The sequence below is a fragment of the Trichomycterus rosablanca genome, chromosome 11 (assembly GCF_030014385.1).
Source record: "Trichomycterus rosablanca isolate fTriRos1 chromosome 11, fTriRos1.hap1, whole genome shotgun sequence".
Classification (NCBI taxonomy): Eukaryota; Metazoa; Chordata; class Actinopteri; order Siluriformes; family Trichomycteridae; genus Trichomycterus; species Trichomycterus rosablanca.
In genome coordinates, this window is record NC_085998.1 from 6,375,704 (window position 1) to 6,393,761 (window position 18,058).

The 18,058-nt window shown below is 42.2% G+C and overlaps 1 protein-coding gene and 1 long non-coding RNA gene across 2 annotated transcripts; one reads left to right on the forward strand and one right to left on the reverse strand.

Moving 5' to 3' along the window:
• Nucleotides 1-1,814: 1,814 nt before the first annotated feature.
• On the forward strand, nucleotides 1,815-4,852 carry LOC134323530 (uncharacterized). The gene is made up of 3 exons (XR_010014061.1): nucleotides 1,815-2,016; nucleotides 2,521-2,760; nucleotides 4,755-4,852. It is a non-coding gene; the product is annotated as an uncharacterized LOC134323530 (long non-coding RNA).
• On the reverse strand, nucleotides 3,040-15,206 carry serpini1 (serpin peptidase inhibitor, clade I (neuroserpin), member 1). The gene is made up of 9 exons (XM_063005066.1): nucleotides 15,154-15,206; nucleotides 11,861-12,136; nucleotides 10,054-10,284; nucleotides 9,078-9,272; nucleotides 8,555-8,759; nucleotides 7,579-7,688; nucleotides 7,365-7,451; nucleotides 4,847-4,936; nucleotides 3,040-4,066 (listed from the first exon to the last, which is right to left on the reverse strand). The coding sequence occupies exons 2-9, from the start codon at nucleotides 12,114-12,116 to the stop codon at nucleotides 3,990-3,992; spliced, it is 1,251 nt and encodes a 416-aa protein (XP_062861136.1). The 5' UTR covers nucleotides 12,117-12,136; nucleotides 15,154-15,206; the 3' UTR covers nucleotides 3,040-3,989.
• Nucleotides 15,207-18,058: the final 2,852 nt, after the last annotated feature.

Genomic DNA, 18,058 nt, shown 5'->3' on the forward strand with positions numbered 1-18,058 from the left:
CTATCAATATGATCTTATATACAGTGTATCACAAAAGTGAGTACACCCCTCACATTTCTGCAAATATTTCATTATATCTTTTCATGGGACAACACTATAGACATGAAACTTGGATATAACTTAGAGTAGTCAGTGTACAGCTTGTATAGCAGTGTAGATTTACTGTCTTCTGAAAATAACTCAACACACAGCCATTAATGTCTAAATAGCTGGCAACATAAGTGAGTACACCCCACAGTGAACATGTCCAAATTGTGCTCAAATGTGTCGTTGTCCCTCCCTGGTGTCATGTGTCAAGGTCCCAGGTGTAAATGGGGAGCAGGGCTGTTAAATTTGGTGTTTTGGGTACAATTCTCTCATACTGGCCACTGGATATTCAACATGGCACCTCATGGCAAAGAACTCTCTGAGGATGTGAGAAATAGAATTGTTGCTCTCCACAAAGATGGCCTGGGCTATAAGAAGATTGCTAACACCCTGAAACTGAGCTACAGCATGGTGGCCAAGGTCATACAGCGGTTTTCCAGGACAGGTTCCACTCGGAACAGGCTTCGCCAGGGTCGACCAAAGAAGTTGAGTCCACGTGTTCGGCGTCATATCCAGAGGTTGGCTTTAAAAAATAGACACATGAGTGCTGCCAGCATTGCTGCAGAGGTTGAAGACGTGGGAGGTCAGCCTGTCAGTGCTCAGACCATACGCCGCACACTGCATCAACTCGGTCTGCATGGTCGTCATCCCAGAAGGAAGCTGACGCACAAGAAAGCCCGCAAACAGTTTGCTGAAGACAAGCAGTCCAAGAACATGGATTACTGGAATGCCCTGTGGTCTGACGAGACCAAGATAAACTTGTTTGGCTCAGATGGTGTCCAGCATGTGTGGCGGCGCCCTGGTGAGAAGTACCAAGACAACTGTATCTTGCCTACAGTCAAGCATGGTGGTGGTAGCATCATGGTCTTGGGCTGCATGAGTGTTGCTGGCACTGGGGAGCTGCAGTTCATTGAGGGAAACATGAATTCCAACATGTACTGTGACATTCTGAAACAGAGCATGATCCCCTCCCTTCGAAAACTGGGCCTCATGGCAGTTTTCCAACAGGATAACGACCCCAAACACAACCTCCAAGATGACAACTGCCTTGCTGAGGAAGCTGAAGGTAAAGGTGATGGACTAAACCCGATTGAGCACCTGTGGCGCATCCTCAAGTAGAAGGTGGAGGAGTTCAAGGTGTCTAACATCCACCAGCTCCGTGATGTCATCATGGAGGAGTGGAAAAGGATTCCAGTAGCAACCTGTCCAGCTCTGGTGAATTCCATGCCCAGGAGGGTTAAGGCAGTGCTGGATAATAATGGTGGTCACACAAAATATTGACACTTTGGGCACAATTTGGACATGTTCACTGTGGGGTGTACTCACTTATGTTGCCAGCCATTTAGACATTAATGGCTGTGTGTTGAGTTATTTTCAGAAGACAGTAAATCTACACTGCTATACAAGTTGTACACTGACTACTCTAAGTTATATCCAAGTTTTATTTCTATAGTGTTGTCCCATGAAAAGATATAATAAAATATTTGCAGAAATGTGAGGGGTGTACTCACTTTTGTGATACACTGTAAATACTTATAAATGCATGTGTTGCTTTATCTGACCAAATATTCATAGATATATTTACAACGGAGCCGCCAAAAATAAAAAGCGCAGAAGGTTCTTCTCACCCTGTTACCTGTTAGATAGAGTGCACGACTCAAATGAACTTTAGACAGCAAATAGACCGGCAGTGATTCAAAACAAGAACGACTCTGCACAGTGTGTAGTAAAGGTTAGGATTTGCAAAGCCACTGCTGACAGTTGAGCAAGCTTTAAGTCAGAATGAAAGAAGAAAGAAGCCTCTGCTTCTTCGTGTATGTGATTAGCAAGAAATCTTTAACACTGGAACTTATTTCTGTGCAGATCTGACACCCTGGGTGTTTTTGAAAACTTGCTGTCTTACTGCCTAAATAGGAAGCTGCCCAAGTAGTGAGTATTCTAATAAGTCATCGACTTATAAGACACGTTATTCAGACACATACTTAGACAGCGATTAGAGTGTAGGATGACGTAAAATGCTGTCTATGTAGAGAGCTCACTAGGTTTTTGAACAGACCCCTTGTGTGCTGTGCTGCAGCCGTCTGGGGACGATTCATGTTTCAGTGAGCTTTCCACTTCTGAATGATGGAACCAGTTGTACTTACAGTTTGAAGTCACTAAACTACATGCCAATGCGTAAAGAACAATTTGCAAATCGTCACTTTCAATCTGTGAATGTGTACAACGCTATTTGCAGCTGTAAATCAGTATTAGAAACATGTAGCTCAGGGTTTTCCAAACTTAACAAAAATAGTGGCAATCTGGTCCCACTGTGGTTTACAAGATGTAATGTAAAGCCTCCACATGGGGGCATACGTGCAAAAGTTTATTTCGTGTTTATGTGTCTGTTAAAATTTATTTATTTCATTATTATTATTTTTCTCTGCAACCCAGATTTTTTGGCTTACGACCCTTGGTGTGAACAACCCAGGTGTCGAGCACAGCCAGCACAGTAATGTGACTTTTGGAAACTTCCTACCACTTCCAAAACATGGAATTAAGTGTGACTTGTAGATCGCGATGAGGGAATCGGAACTGTGGGTCGCAGACATACATCAGAACAGTAGGTGGCAGTATGCACCTTTCACGCTGAAGAAAAGAAAACACCTCACCGGGCTTTGACAGCCAATCCAAGTAAGTCACCATATGTAACAGGACATACCAGGCATGTACTTATTTATTTTTCTTGGTGTTTTCCCCACTTTTTGCACTCAATCCAGGCCAACTGGAATTTGCTTATCACTGCTGCCACGCCCACCCCTGATCGAGAGGAGCCACGGACTGCCATTCATAGGGATGTAACGATGCACCACAAGACAGTTAAAAATCGATTCACATGTGTAACGTTTCAAATTGGTTTACATATATAATGAATCGATCTTCACTTTAAACAGCAGAGGGCGCTGGCGCTATTCACCTTGCCTGGTTGACATCACTACAGGGTTGCCAGGTTTGGAATTTTCCAGCCAAATATATTTATGTCAGGATACTTTCTTTATTTGTATTATTCATTTATTTATTTAATGTGGGATTTGTTTTAAGATTTCATTTCAGTTTTTTTTACACAAAAAGGGAAATGTGCAGCATTGTTTTGCATAGTTTGTACCTACCTCAGAAATAAAAGGGCATTCATTATTTAGATAAATAAAAGATAATCACAAATACAGTATTTTATTTTATTTTTTTAAAGAGAAATAAGAAAAGGAAACTTTGTCATAATTTGTCTTCAATTTAATTTTGTTTAAAAAAATCATGAAAAAAAAAACGGATTCACTATTCAGTATCGTGAATTGCATCGCATCATGGGTAGAGTGTATCGTTACATCCCTAGCCATTCATGATCAGCAGAACCCAAGCACGCGTCTCGACTAGCCAGCAGAGGCCAGAATTGCAGCAGCAATTAGGAACCTGTTTGACCATCGTCCCACTGTAGACACAGCCAATCATGTCTGTGTGACGCCCATCAGGTAGCACGGCTGAGATTTGAACTTGAGCTTGAGGTGTCAGTGTCGGTGGTCTACTGTATTAGACTGTATTAGACTTCTGCACCCTCGTCAGGCATGGATCAGGTAACCACACCAGCCGTTACACTGTTCTGTGCTGCCGACTGTATACTGCCACCTGCTGTTCTAATGTATGTCTGTAACCCATAGTTATACTGACAAAGCAGTTTGCTCGACAGACGCGATCGCGCCAATCAATGCTCAACATCTTAGCTGATCAATATTCGGGGTAAGAAGAACGAAATGCAGGATTTATGTTCGGTAAAGCTGAGAGTATAAAAAACAATCACATGTAGCATAGAGTACACGGCGTAATGCACTTCCTCTCTTTGGGCGTCGTTTCATTCGATGACTTGCGTCTTACGCCGAATCAAATTCAGCTTCATAGGGATCGATAACGTCTGGGTTCATGACCCGGCCCATAAACAGAATCCATCCTGCAAGAAACAAAAACATTCACGACATTTAACACAATATAAAGAATAAAAGCCGGTTGCCTTAGACTCCTGCTGCTTGTAATGTTGCTATATGAAAAAGGGGGGTGGTCAGGCTAAGTCTAGCTAATTGAACCACAATGGTGCACCATTTCAGGCTTAAGTAAGTGAATTAGACATGACTTGGTGAATCCCTGTTAAATTATAAGTGCACATTATGAAGGTATATGATTCAGTTGTGTTAGCTAGTTAGCATTAGCAGAATACAGCAATACCATAGCATTAGCTTATGTGGCTAAGCATAGACTATAAAATATTTGAGAATCTGACTTTAAAGTCCTCTCACAAATCTCATCAGACGACCTGTATAAAGAACACCCATAAAGAGTTGCCAATGTTGCAAAGCTTTACACACATTTTATGTGTGCTTTATCCTGGTCAGGGTTACGGTGGGTCCAGTTTTCTCTGTAATTACTGGCCGCAATGCAGTAACACACCCCGGACAAGTCGCCAATCCATTGTGGGCCTCGACAATATCCAACCTCCCACCCTACTTCCCAGACGTGTCTGTATGTAGATGCCCAACTGGCCAATAGCATAGCTGGGGATTCGAACCCTAAATCCTAGTGATTTTAAGCTAGCCGAATTTACCACTACGTCACCTGACTTGCCATATTTTTATTCTTTCTAGTATGGAAAACAGACGTTCGCTTCCTGACCATGGAACACGTCCAGATATACAGTTATCACACAGTACACCTGTTGACTGCGGGTGGGTCGTACCTGTCTTTCTGTTTCGGATGACAAAGAAGAACGGATGATCAGCCATAACCTGAGGGTACAGCACCATGGTCCTGCTCAGAGCTACAAACCCTGCAGAGAAAACCCACAAACTCATGTAAATCAAAACCAATGTGGCTCAAACCCTAATGCTAATGATAAGACAACTATAAAAGCATGTGGACAGCTGACAGTAAGCTCAGACATTTTATTACAGAACATTAGTTTTTATGTAATGGTCCTCTTTAGGTTTGTGGCTAACACAACCTTCACTCCTCTAAGTAGACCTCCCATAACGATTTGGAGAGTGTCTGTAGGAATTTGTGCCCATTCTATCAAAAGAGCACTGATGATAAAGGTTGCAGTCAATTCTAGATGTGTTCAGTGAGATTGAACCAGGGCTTTGTGCAGACCTTTGGAGTTCCTTCACATCACATTTGTCAGAACAGGACTTGGTTTATGTTCAGGTGCACAGACAGGGTGGAAGAGGACAGAGCCTACGCATTGTGGGTGTGGGTAAAACATCTGAACTCAATAATTAGGGGTCCAGACACGTCAGAGAGGGCAGCATCGACGAATCTTCATCTGAGGTCCATACCATTGTCGTACCATCAGAAACATGCTGTGAAGATCAGACACTGATAGATCCCAGTTCTTTAAATGCAACAGGGTGCCCACTCACACCTGATTCCAATTTTCACCTGCAAACCCTAGAGGTTCACATACTTTTGCCACTCACATACACAAAATATTGGGTCATTTGCCACATTTTTGTCTTGTTTAACTGGATTCTCTGGATTCTTGTTTAACTGGATTCTCGAACAGGACAGACAGGGTGGAAGAGGACAGAGCCTATGCATTGTGGGTGTGGGTAAAACATCTGAACTCAATAATTAGGGGTCCAGACACGTCAGAGAGGTCAGCATCAACAACTCTTCATCTGAGGTCCTCAGAAATCTCTGTTGTCCATACTATGGCCATATCACCACAAACATGCTATGAAGATCAGACACTGATAGATCCCAGTTCTTTAAATACAACAGGGTGCCCACTCACACCTGATTCCTATTTTCACCTGCAAACCCTAGAGGTTCACAAACTTTTGCTATTCATATACACATAATATCGGATCATTCGACACATTAAACCCTGTTTATTTAAATGGATTTTCGTTTTTCTACTTTTAGTACTTGAGTGAAAATCGGATGGTGTGTTCACAAACTTTCAAGCACCGCTGTATATAAAAGTCCATGGATCTGTAATAGACCTTATGTTCAGGTGTCCACATACTTGTGGCTATACATTATAGTTAAGCATAGTGTTTTACAGAATGGTGAAACATAAAAATGTGGACATGATCAGCATCTCAGCTGCAGAGTTGATGCATTTACTGAGTTTGGACTAAAACAATCACATCACTGTTACAGAGAAGCATCTAGCTGTTTGTCATAAATGACAATTTTGAGTAACAATGCCAACTCTGCCCATTAGTGGTGAAATATTTCAGAATACAACAAATAATGCACAGCCTGAACAGAAGTTTCCACTGAACATACATGAACTAATGCAGCGTTTCCCAACCTTTTTTGCACCACAGACCTGTTTCATATAAGACATAATTTCACAGACCAGTGGGGAAGGAAGGATTTAATAATATTGCTCACAAACTACGCCGACCAGGCATAACATTATGACCACTGACAGGTGATGTGAATAACACTGGTTATCTCTTCATCACGGCACCTGTTAGTGGGTAGGATATATTAGGCAGCAAGTGAACATTTTATCCTCAAAGGAAAAATGGACGAGCCTGAGGATTTGAGCGAGGTTAACGAGGGTCAAATTGTGACGGCTAGACGACTGGGTAAGAGCATCTCCAAAACTGCAGCTCTTGTGGGGTCTTCCCGGTCTGCAGTGGTCAGTACCTATCAAAAGTGGTCCAAGGAAGGAACAGTGGTAAACCACCGACAGGGTCATGGGCGGCCAAGGCTCATTGATGCACGTGGGGAGTGAAGGCTGGCCCGTGTGGTCCGATCCAACAGACGAGCTACTGTAGCTCAAACTGCTGAACAAGTTAATGCTGGTTCTGATAGAAAGGTGTCAGAATATACAGAGCATCACAGTTGCAGGGCTGTTTTGGCAGCAAAAGGGGGGCCAGCACAATATTAGGACGGTGGTCATAATGTTATGCCTTATCGGTGTATGTAAAATAAGCTTTTTTCGCTGCAACGAGACGCTGCTCCGACCTAGAAGTGACAATAAGTCAATAACACCTGAAATAGAAGCGATCTTTTCTAGCAACCTGTAATTATTCATTCTTTCTGTGCGGCCCGGCAACAAATAGCCAACGGACCGGTACCGGTCCGCGGCCTGGTGGATGGGGACCATCAAACTTATGTCAAAAAATAAGAAAGGATCGATAAAGACTCAAATAAATAAGAGAATTTCATCCATTCAGATTGTGATTCTGTTACAGAATATAATAATGAAACGTGGATAAAAAACATCCAGCAGCTCCCACCTGATCCAGCGGCTCCCTCTGCTCCCTCCTCCGTCACCTCCAGGTACGACTTCTGTACGGCTTTAGCGATGAACATGTTCTTCCCTTCTGTACAAAGAAAAGAGGAGAGAATAAAAGTGATGAAATTCTGAGAAATATCTTACCATCCTCTGTTCAGACACACACACACACACACACACACACACACACACACACACACACACACACACAGTACCTGCACTGTTGGAGGTCATGGCTGAGAGATCTGCATCTTTAGTGAAGATACTTTTGATGCCGAGCTGCTGCAGCGTCTCTCTCAAATCGATCTTTTGCTCCACTTTAAACCTGCAGCAGCACCACATCATCACTATCATACTCATCACCATCATCATCACTACCATCTTAATCATCACCATCACTACCACGATAATCATCACTATCATCATCATTAGTACCATGATAATCATCACCATCATCATTACTACCATCATTATCATCACTATAATCATCACCATCAACATTACTACCATCATTATCATCACTATAATCATCACCATCATCATTACTACCATGATAATCATCACCATCATCATTACTACCACGATAATCATCACTATCATCATTACTACCGTCATAATCATCACGATCATCATTACTACCACGATAATCATCACTATCATCATTACTACCGTCATAATCATCACCATCATCATTACTACCATCATAATCATTAACATCATCACTACATCATAATTATCACTATAATCATCACCATCATAATCATCACCACCATCATCACAAACATCACCATCAACATTGAAATGATAATCAGTAAACACCACCATAATCAAAATCACCAGCATCATCACAATCATTAACATCAACATCAATCACCACCATATTCATCAACATCATAATCACAGTAATCACCACCATCATAATCACCACCATCATATTCAAGACCATCACCACCATTAACATCACCACCATCATATTCACAACCATCAACATGATTATCAATATCACCAGCACCACCATAATCAAAATCACCACCATCAACATCACCACCAACATAACCATCATAATCATCACCATCATTAACATCAACACAATCGTCAATATCACCATCATAATAATCACCACCATCACAATAACACACAGTTATTAGTTTTTCTCCTCTCACAAACAGAAGTGCAGTGAAAGTGACTCACCTGGGCAGGTAAACCTCCACTTTCTGCTTTTTGACGTTATTGGCCCACTCATCAATCAGGGAGGCTTTGATGATCGGCTCTAACGAAGCCAGTGGAACTTCTTGTCTTGGTAAAACGATGATCATGCTCATTTCTTCTCCTTCATATGGCATCTCCAGCACCTGGTACATACCACCCGCCTCCATAGTGCCATCACTAAACTCACCTACAAGCACAAACAGGAAAACATAACGGTGGTGTTTTCTGTGCATGAAGTTTTGTCCTGTTAAATATTTTAAAGGTAAGAATTTATACAACAAGGACATTTTTGAGGAACCAGACAGCAGGAGATGAACTACAGTCAGTAACTGTACACCCACAGTTTATCTGTATAGTGGGTGCAGCTTATTAGTCAATGTATGTGCCAAATAGGTGTTCTTAATAAAGTGCTCAGTGAAATCATCGCTCATACGTTCCCTCCCTAAATAACAACAAATAAATCAAGCACATACTGGTAATGGAATTAAAACCCCAGTGTACCCACCATAGTAAAAATCCGCCTGTTGGTACATCATCAGCGTCTGCACTTCACTGCCGTCGTCTTTGCTAAATGAAAACGTTCTGGTGTTTTCGGGTCGGAACTGATTCTTCCAGCTTCCTCTGAAGTAAAGAGCATTAACCAGTGTGATCCTGGTCAGGCTGCTGAAATCCTCGGCCGACACCAGGTCAGTAATCTTACCTGTACAGACGAGAAATAAAAAAAGAGAGAAATATATTTCCTTCCATCAATTCTTAAGTGTCTCTCAGTATTTCTGTCCTGCCTTGGGTCTGCACAAACACAACTGGGCATGTACAAGTGTAAGTGTGTGTTGGGGGGTCACATGGAGCTTAGCGTGACACTCCATACATGATACAGCTCTGTGTGGGAACCCAACACTGGCGGGTGATAAGAAGCGGCGGCAGATTGGACACACGTTGGAGGAGGCGTGTGGTGATCTGGATCAGATAGAGGGTTGTGCAAGCAGAGGGATTTACGATCGGGAACTGGATATGACTAAATTGGGAGATAAATTGGGCTCTTCATACATAATATAGATCTGTGGGAACCCAACTCTGGCAGGTGATAAGAAGTGGCGGCAGATTGGACACACATTGGAGGGGGTGTGTGGTGATCTGGATTAGAAAGAGGTTTGTGCAAGCAGCAGCGGATTATCGATTGGGAACTAGATATGACTAAATTGGGAGATAAATTGGGAGATAAATTGGGCTCTTCATACATGATAAAGCTCTGTGTGGGAACCCAACACTGGCGGGTGATAAGAAGCGGAAGCAGATTGGACACACGTTGGATGGGGATAAAGGGGATGGGGGTCCCAAAGAAATCAGTTCTGGCTGCTTCTCAAACCACTAATGAAGAGACTATCAAAGCACACAGTATGAGCAAGTTAGTAACTAGCTGACTTAGCACGATGGCTAAGGGTAATTCAGCTCAGGAGTGTTGGTGGTGGTGGTGCACTCACTCTCCGTGTGGTTTTGAACCCAGGCGTTGATGTGTTGAGCCACAGCGGCCGATTCGTTAAAATCCACCGTCTCAGCTTCAGCGTGGAAATAATGTTTAATCAGCTTCAGGAACTCTGGGTTGAAGTGAATCCCACTCTGGAGGAACAGGGAATTCGCACAACGCACCACATACTGAGATTCTTCTACCGTCAGAGCCTGGGTCAGGTTCCTCAACATGGAGAACTCTTCATCTACACACACAGGAGGAAAACGGCTCATTATATTATCATGACGGTGTAGAACCTTGATGTAGATTTGCAGAGAAATGACAACTGTAAAAAATTTGTGGACATTTTCAAACCTCCAGGTCTTCATGGGTCAGGGGTCACTTTACTTTTCAATATTAAATCTGTATTTAGTTTTTCTAATTTAATTTCTTCTTTATACCTGAAACTGCACCTCCCTGCACATTCATTCATTCATTCATTCAATTGTTTCTTCATTTATAACTGCACTGTAGAGACGTGTGTGTCTGTGCGTGACTCGAGTGTCTCTACATACAGTATATGCATTTTTGTGGTGTTGTACTTCAGCAATCCCCAACCTTTTTTGCACCACAGACCGGCTTCATATAAGATATACAACCCTAAATCAGAAAAAGCTGGGACAGTATGAAATGAATTACATTTACTTTTATTTGACTGCAGACAGGATGAACCTGAGATATTTCATGTTTTATCGGCTCAGCATAATTTCATTTGTTAATAAACATCCATTCCTGCATTTCAGGCCTGCAACTAGGTGAAAAAACTAAATAATGATGTGATTCCAAACAGGTGATTGTAATCATGGCTTGGTACAAAGGCAGCATCCAGGAAAGGATGTTTATTAATAAATGAAATTAAGACTTGAACTGATGAATCTTGTGTAACCAGTAACTACCTGTTCTGTCATGAATGTAACCAAAGTGTGTAAAACATGACGTTAAAATCCTAATAAATAAATAAATAACTGTAGCAAGTACATGTACCTTTCAGTCTTTGATGTTGTGTAGGTTTTGTTGTCGTATTTGTACTGTCGTACTTTCATGGTTGTATAATGCCACTGGGTTAATCTATCCATCCATCCATCCATCAATCTATCTGTCTATCCATCCATCTACCTATCCATCCATCCATCCATCCATCCATCAATCTATCTGTCTATCCATCCATCTACCTATCCATCCATCCATCCATCAATCTATCTGTCTATCCATCCATCTACCTATCCATCCATCCAGCTATCTATCCTTCTATCTATCCATCTATCCATCCATCCAGCTATCTATCCTTCTATCTCTCTATCCATCCATCCATCCATCCACCTATCCATCCATCCATCCATCTATCTCTCTATCCATCCATCCATCCATCCATCCATCCATCCATCTATCTATCCATCCATCCATTGAACCATCCATCGAGCTCAGTCATGAGGCCATACAAGCTCACAGAGTAAACACAGACTTAAATCATGTTCATCATCATCATCAGCAATTTCAAAGTGCATCTAGGGGACAAGAGCTGTTCATTAGGAACTTCATATACCCGAACATCACCATGCACAGTGCTAGGAATTGGCTGGAGTTGTGTAAAGCACACTGCCTTTGGATTCTGGGGCAATAAGTAATCATGCTTTGCCACCTGGCAGTCTGATATATCTGTTATTTATCAGGGAATGTAGATACAGATATGTCAGGTTTTCAAATGCCCAAACACTTCCTGCCCCAACAGACAGCGTCATCTGTAAAGTAAGGTGGAGGAGGAATCACTGTAAGAGTTTTACCTTCTCTGTAGTTTGTGTAACCCATGACCTGTCGTATCTGCTGCAGAGATGATCCACGTGCACCGAGCTCCACCATGCCCATCGCCAGCGCCACGCTCAGAGGGGAGAAGATGATGTTCTCGTCCTCCCCGGGTATCTGCAGCTGACGGTACAGTCTGACCCAGAACTCTGCACTTGCATCTTCAGAAACTTCCGTCGCCCGGCAACAGCAGATCTGCAGCAGCAGCATCGGCACAAGGAGTCCGAACGGCGGCATGGTGGGCGAGAGAGACAGACCTACAGAGGAAAAGAGAGAGAGATTGGTGTGTGTATTTGTGTATGTATGTGTGTGTATGCACAGGTTGCCAACTCCGGTCTTGGCGCAGTGTGTGTCATAAATGATTGAGGTGTGTCCTACCTCCCTGCGTTGTACTGCTGCACACACACACACACACACACACACACTAATACATATCCTAATCCTGTATCAGCCCTTGAATACTGCCACTGTGGTTGCCTAGCAACACCCACTGTGTGTGCTCTGTGTTTTAATGTGTGTGTGTGTGTGTGTGTGGTGTGGAGGGGGGAAGTCAAGGATCTGCCATAAAGTAGAAGATGCTGGAACACTGTTGGCACTGTCCACAATCGAGTAAGCTCTACATATCCATAGGTTTGGAAGCCCAAGCAGCTAGTTAAACTAGGCTTATTTATATGGGCACAGAGACGTCACCAAAAACCGTCAATCATGCACTTGATGTAAATGTTATGCCTTATCTATCTATCTTTATAGATACCGGTAGCTCAGCAGTTAAGGTAGTGGACTAATGATCAGAAGCTGCAATTGTTGGGCCCTTGAGCAAGGCCCTTAATTACACCGAATTGTATTCGATCCCATATTAAGCTGATTGTACATGATAATAGAAAACTATCATCTGAAACTCTGATGACGAGGTGTTTGTTCCAAAAGGCAGGAAAAGACGAAGCTTGTTCAGGCGTGAAGTTAGAACCAGGAGCTCAGGTGAGGGAAAACAGATGCTCGTTTGTGTACTAAAGAGAAAAGACGAGAGGAGAGACGATGACCTTTTATTCTTTTACTAAGGCCGAGCGGTGCGTAAAGGCCAGCAGGCCACCAGGGACGAACCAACCAGGTCAGACTGGCACTGCAGACCGGCATCCGGAGCTTCCAGCTCCAATTCAGCTTAGAGTCTCACGCACTGTAAGTCCTAAAGTTTGTACACACCTCTCCTGAAGACTGAGCTCTCTCTCTCTATTTCCTCGACTGCTCCCGTTAGGGGTCGTCGGCGGATCGTGATCCGCATTATTGATTTGGAACAGTTTTTACGCCGGATGTTCTTCCTGACACAACCCTCCCTATTTATCCGGGCTTGGGACCGGCACTACAATGCACTGGTTTATGCATCCTAGCGGCCAGGAACCTATAGGGCAATTCAGTGTCTCCAATTATCCTGGCTGCATGTTTTTGGACTGTGGGAGGAAACCGGAGCCCCGGAGGAAACCCACGCAGACACAAGGAGAACATGCAAACTCCACACAGAAAGGACCCGGACCGCCACACCTGGGGATCGAACCCAGGACCTTTTTGCCGTGAGGCGACAGTGCTACACACTTAGCCACCGTGCTGCCCTTCTAAAGACTAAGCACAGGTGTATATAATCAGAAGAAGTGCTTTTAAATCTGTGACAAAAGTTTGGGGAAGGCTCTTCTACTGTTTCCTCATCGAGGTCCATAAAAACACCCACGTTGGCGAGGAGGATTAGGACACACCTCATCCGACACCTTAGCAGCCGCCGGTTGCTTTGTTACAGAGAGCTTTAACATGTATAGAGATCACACTATACACTCTGTATTCCTTCACCAAATGTATCAGCACGTTAACCAGACACCGCCAGTTTTATCCACAGTCTCTATGGTGGTGGACTGGCGCATGGGACAGTTGCGCCACACAGAGGCCACAGGTTAAATTCATATTTAATTTAGATTCAGTTTGGTTCCACCAAAGGTTCCATCACCTTGGTTCTTTTTGATTGACTGATAAGACGGCTAAAGGTGCTGGGTGATATACACTATGTAGTCAAAAGTATTGGGACACCCCTTCTAATTATTGAATTCACGTGTTTCAGGCACAACAATTCCTAACAGGTGTAATAAATCAAGAAAATCATATGCTTCCAACTTTACAGCAACAGTTTAGGGAAGACCCCTTCCTGTTCCAGCATGACTGTGCCACTGTACACAAAGTAAGCTCTATAAAGACGTGAAGAAAACTCTGATGACGAGATGTTTGTTCCAAACCAGTTCGAACCAGGAGCTCAGGTGAGGGAAAACCGATGCTCAATTCAAAGAAACACCAGTGACCTGCACAGAGCCCTGACCTCAGCCCCACCGAACAGCTTTGGAATAAACTGGAACATCAACAGAGGATTTCTTGACCAGCATCAGTGCCCAGCCACACAAACGCTTGTTTTGTCTGAATGGACACAAATTCCCAGAGACATACTTTAAAGTCTTGTGAAAAGGTATTCTCTGAAGAGTGCAACAAGCTCATGGTCAGGTGTCCAAATACTTTGGACATAGAATGTAAGAACCTGATCACTGATTTTGATCAACTAAAATGGACATGACTGATTATTATTTATAATAATTTAGACATGTCCAATTCCCCCACCCCATTGCATTGTCAACCTTTGCCTCATACTTGGCATCGATGCTGGCGTAGGAGAACCACAGACTAACAACCATCACCTCGGACACAAGCCATCAGGCTCTTCTTTTCACCGACCAGCAGTGGGTTCCTATACAGAGTCGTAATTGGCTCAGAGGAACATGCTATACTTAAGAACTCCTCCACTGCTCATGCTGGCATCTCAACAACAAGATGTCCCAGCTTTTTGATACAGAGATGGACAAATATGTCTATAAAAAGGCTGATCAGAGGCTGGCCATTAACATCTTGGACATTACTTTCCAAAACCATCAGCACCTATAATAGTCTCTACTCCTCTGGAAAGCTTTCTACAAGATTTTGAAGGGTGTCTGTGGGGATTTCTTCCTATTTGGTCAAAAATGCATTGTGAGGAAGACATTCTGACATTCTGAACATGTTAATAAGGGCTCTGTGCACGCCACTGTAAAAATCTGTCAACATAGAATTGTCCAAGTGTGGACACCACGCAGCAAAATGGGTTCTGTGATCCTGGGTTTGATGCTTGCCTTGGGGCACCATATATACAGAGTTTTACATGTTCTCCTTGTGTATGTGAGGGTTTCTTTTGGGTAATCTGGTTTCCTCCTACCTCCTAAAAACTGGTGCCTCTTGTCCTGGGTGAATTCCTGCCTTATACCACCACAACCCTGATAAAGATAGTGGTTTGTAAACATGTATGATGCAGTAAATGATGGTATTATAGTTCATTGTAATACAAAAAACAATGTGAAAATACAGTTGTTGATTTGTCAGCCACCAGTGCAGAAAAAACATAAGGCATTGTTATAATTAGATTATCTAATATCTTAAAATAAATAAAATACCTAAAAGTGACACATTGACCTGTTTATTCCATTTATAGCTAATTATAATATCCTGTATAATATCCTGTACAAATACTCTTAGGTAAATATACGAATATGCTTTTATTTACTGCACTGTTTTGCATGGCTGCTAATAAATGAATTAATTTAAAGCTGATCTTTTTCTGTTTCTTTAGGATATTATAAATCTATATAAAAATAAGCACTACTTACCCTATGTGTTGGATAAAAAAAATAAAGAATTAACAACGACCTGATCTCTGGTTTGTCCTTCACTACACCGAGACTGAGCGATCACATCATTTTATACTCAGCAGTAGCCCCGCCCCTTTGTGTTCTGATTGGTCAGTTCCACACGGTCTGATGAATCTACCCATGAATCAAAACTCATCTTGTTATTATATTTAATTAAAATTAATTAGAGATAAGAACAATGCTTAAGTTTTAAAAAAAGCTCATGACAACAGCATGAGCTGTGCTTTTGTTAATCCAACTCAAGTCTGATCAGAAGCAGATCATCAGAACAATCTGAGCTGCAGTGGGAAGTGTAGTTCTGTTTCTGACATGCAGAATATTGTTTCTTGTACAGTGGACCCTTGACTTACGAATTTAATTGGTTCTGAAGTTCTGTTCTTAAGTCAAAATGTTTGTTAGTTAAACCTATTTTTCCCATAAGAAATAATGTAAACAGAATTAATCCATGCCAGACCTCCCAAACCCCCCCTTACCTAACCTCTCTAATGTCTTAAATGCTCTTTTTTGTTATAAATACAAGTATATTTTCCATTAAATCTTAAATTATAGACATTACTTAGACATTACTGTAATAAACAATAATAAACAACAATACACAGCAGTACTGTACTGTACATAAAACACACACATCACATTTCAGTACAGTACGTGTGCTGTACCATACACCATAATATATTTCCTTCTTTTTTTATATATAAAATGTATCTACCAGAAACAACAATAACTCTCATATTTCTCTATTATTTCCTTCTTTATTTCAGTAGTGTTGTATTTTGTAGGTGTAATTGCACAAAAGAAAGAATACTTTACTGAGCCGACCTCCTTCTTCTCTCTCACTCACTGTCCCCTCTGTCTGATACACAGTGACACCTACTGGCAGGAGTAATTATACAACAACAAATAGTGATTTTTTTTCATTTTCTCACCACTACGCTTCCTCTGCACCTTCTCTGGGGACATTTTAATATTGAATTTTACAAAATATAAAGAAAACACAGGAAAAACACCGTCTGCTGTCCGTATGTTCGCTCACTGTATATATATACAGGGCCAGTGATAGCTCAGTGGTTAAGGTACTGGACTAGTAAACAGAAGGTTGACCAAGTTGCCACTGTTGGGTCCCTGAGCAAGGCCCTTAACCCTCAATTGCTCATCGTGTTCCGCTCATTGTGTAAGTCGCTTTGGATAAAAGCGTCTGCTAAATGCTGAAAATGTAAAATGTAAATATATAGAGAGAGACGGTTGGAGTCAACTTGTTCGTGATGTCATGTGTTTCGCGAAATTCTGTTCGTAATCCGAAATTTGTTCGTACGTTAAGTTGAACGAAATGTTTGTATGGTAAAACGTTCATAACTCAAGGGTCTACTGTATTTTGACATATTTACTCTGGCTTTTGATTAATCTTTCCAACCTGTGGCTCCAGAAGAAGTGTGTGGCTCCAGTACTGGATGTCTGGGGTCTGGGCAAACTGGTGCTCTCATGTTTGTCAGATTTGCTGGCGCGGCGTGTTGGCTTCTGGCTGCGCCTGATTAGCTGCCCATTCCGATTATACAAAGGCGCAGAGCTTGGGGGTTCTTGGTCATAGAAACTTGTGGTGATCAGGGATGTTGGGTTGCTGTCGTTCTGTCTCTCTTGTCCGATCAGGTTTGATGGCGGTGGGGGAGGTGGGTGCTGAAAATGTTTCAGAGCACCCCAGTGGTTTTCAGCAGGGTTAATGTCAGTGCTCTGTATAGTTTCTCCACACCAAACTAGTCAAACCCTACCATGTCTTCATACAGTAATACTGAAATAGAAATAGAAAGAACTTAACCAGGAGAAGAATCATTCGTTGAATCTTGTGCACACGGAAAGCACACAGACAAGACACCAAGTCAAAGTATGAATGCCTTAGTTTATTGAAAGACAGAGTTTTTATGAACACAAGAAAAGTGTGTGTACGTATGTGTGTCTGAGTGTGTGTGTGATGGCTAAACTAGTTTCAGAGAGATAACAGGAACAAAACTCGCCAAAACAATGTTCAGAACTGCATGCTCAGCTCGTAAGCTGTGCGAAGTGGAGAAATAATAGGCCTAATACCATAAGTATATGGACATAAGTATAACATCTAACAGATGCAGTCTGATTAATTAGAGTTTGTGTGTGTGTGCCTTGTGATGCTTTTTTTGCTAGTTTTTTTCTTTTGCTAGTTATGACTTTCAGTTCAATTTAATTCTGTGTTTGTATGACTTGCCACTGCCGCCCTCGGCTTGCTCAATAGGGGTTTTTGGTCTGTTGGTCCTGGATTCTGTGAAGTTGCTTTGAGACAATGTTCATTGTAAAAAGCGCTATATAAATAAATTTGACTTGACTTGAGTTGAGTTGATGGACTGGCCACATGTCCGGGGTGTTTCCTTCCTTTTGTCCAATGAATCTGAC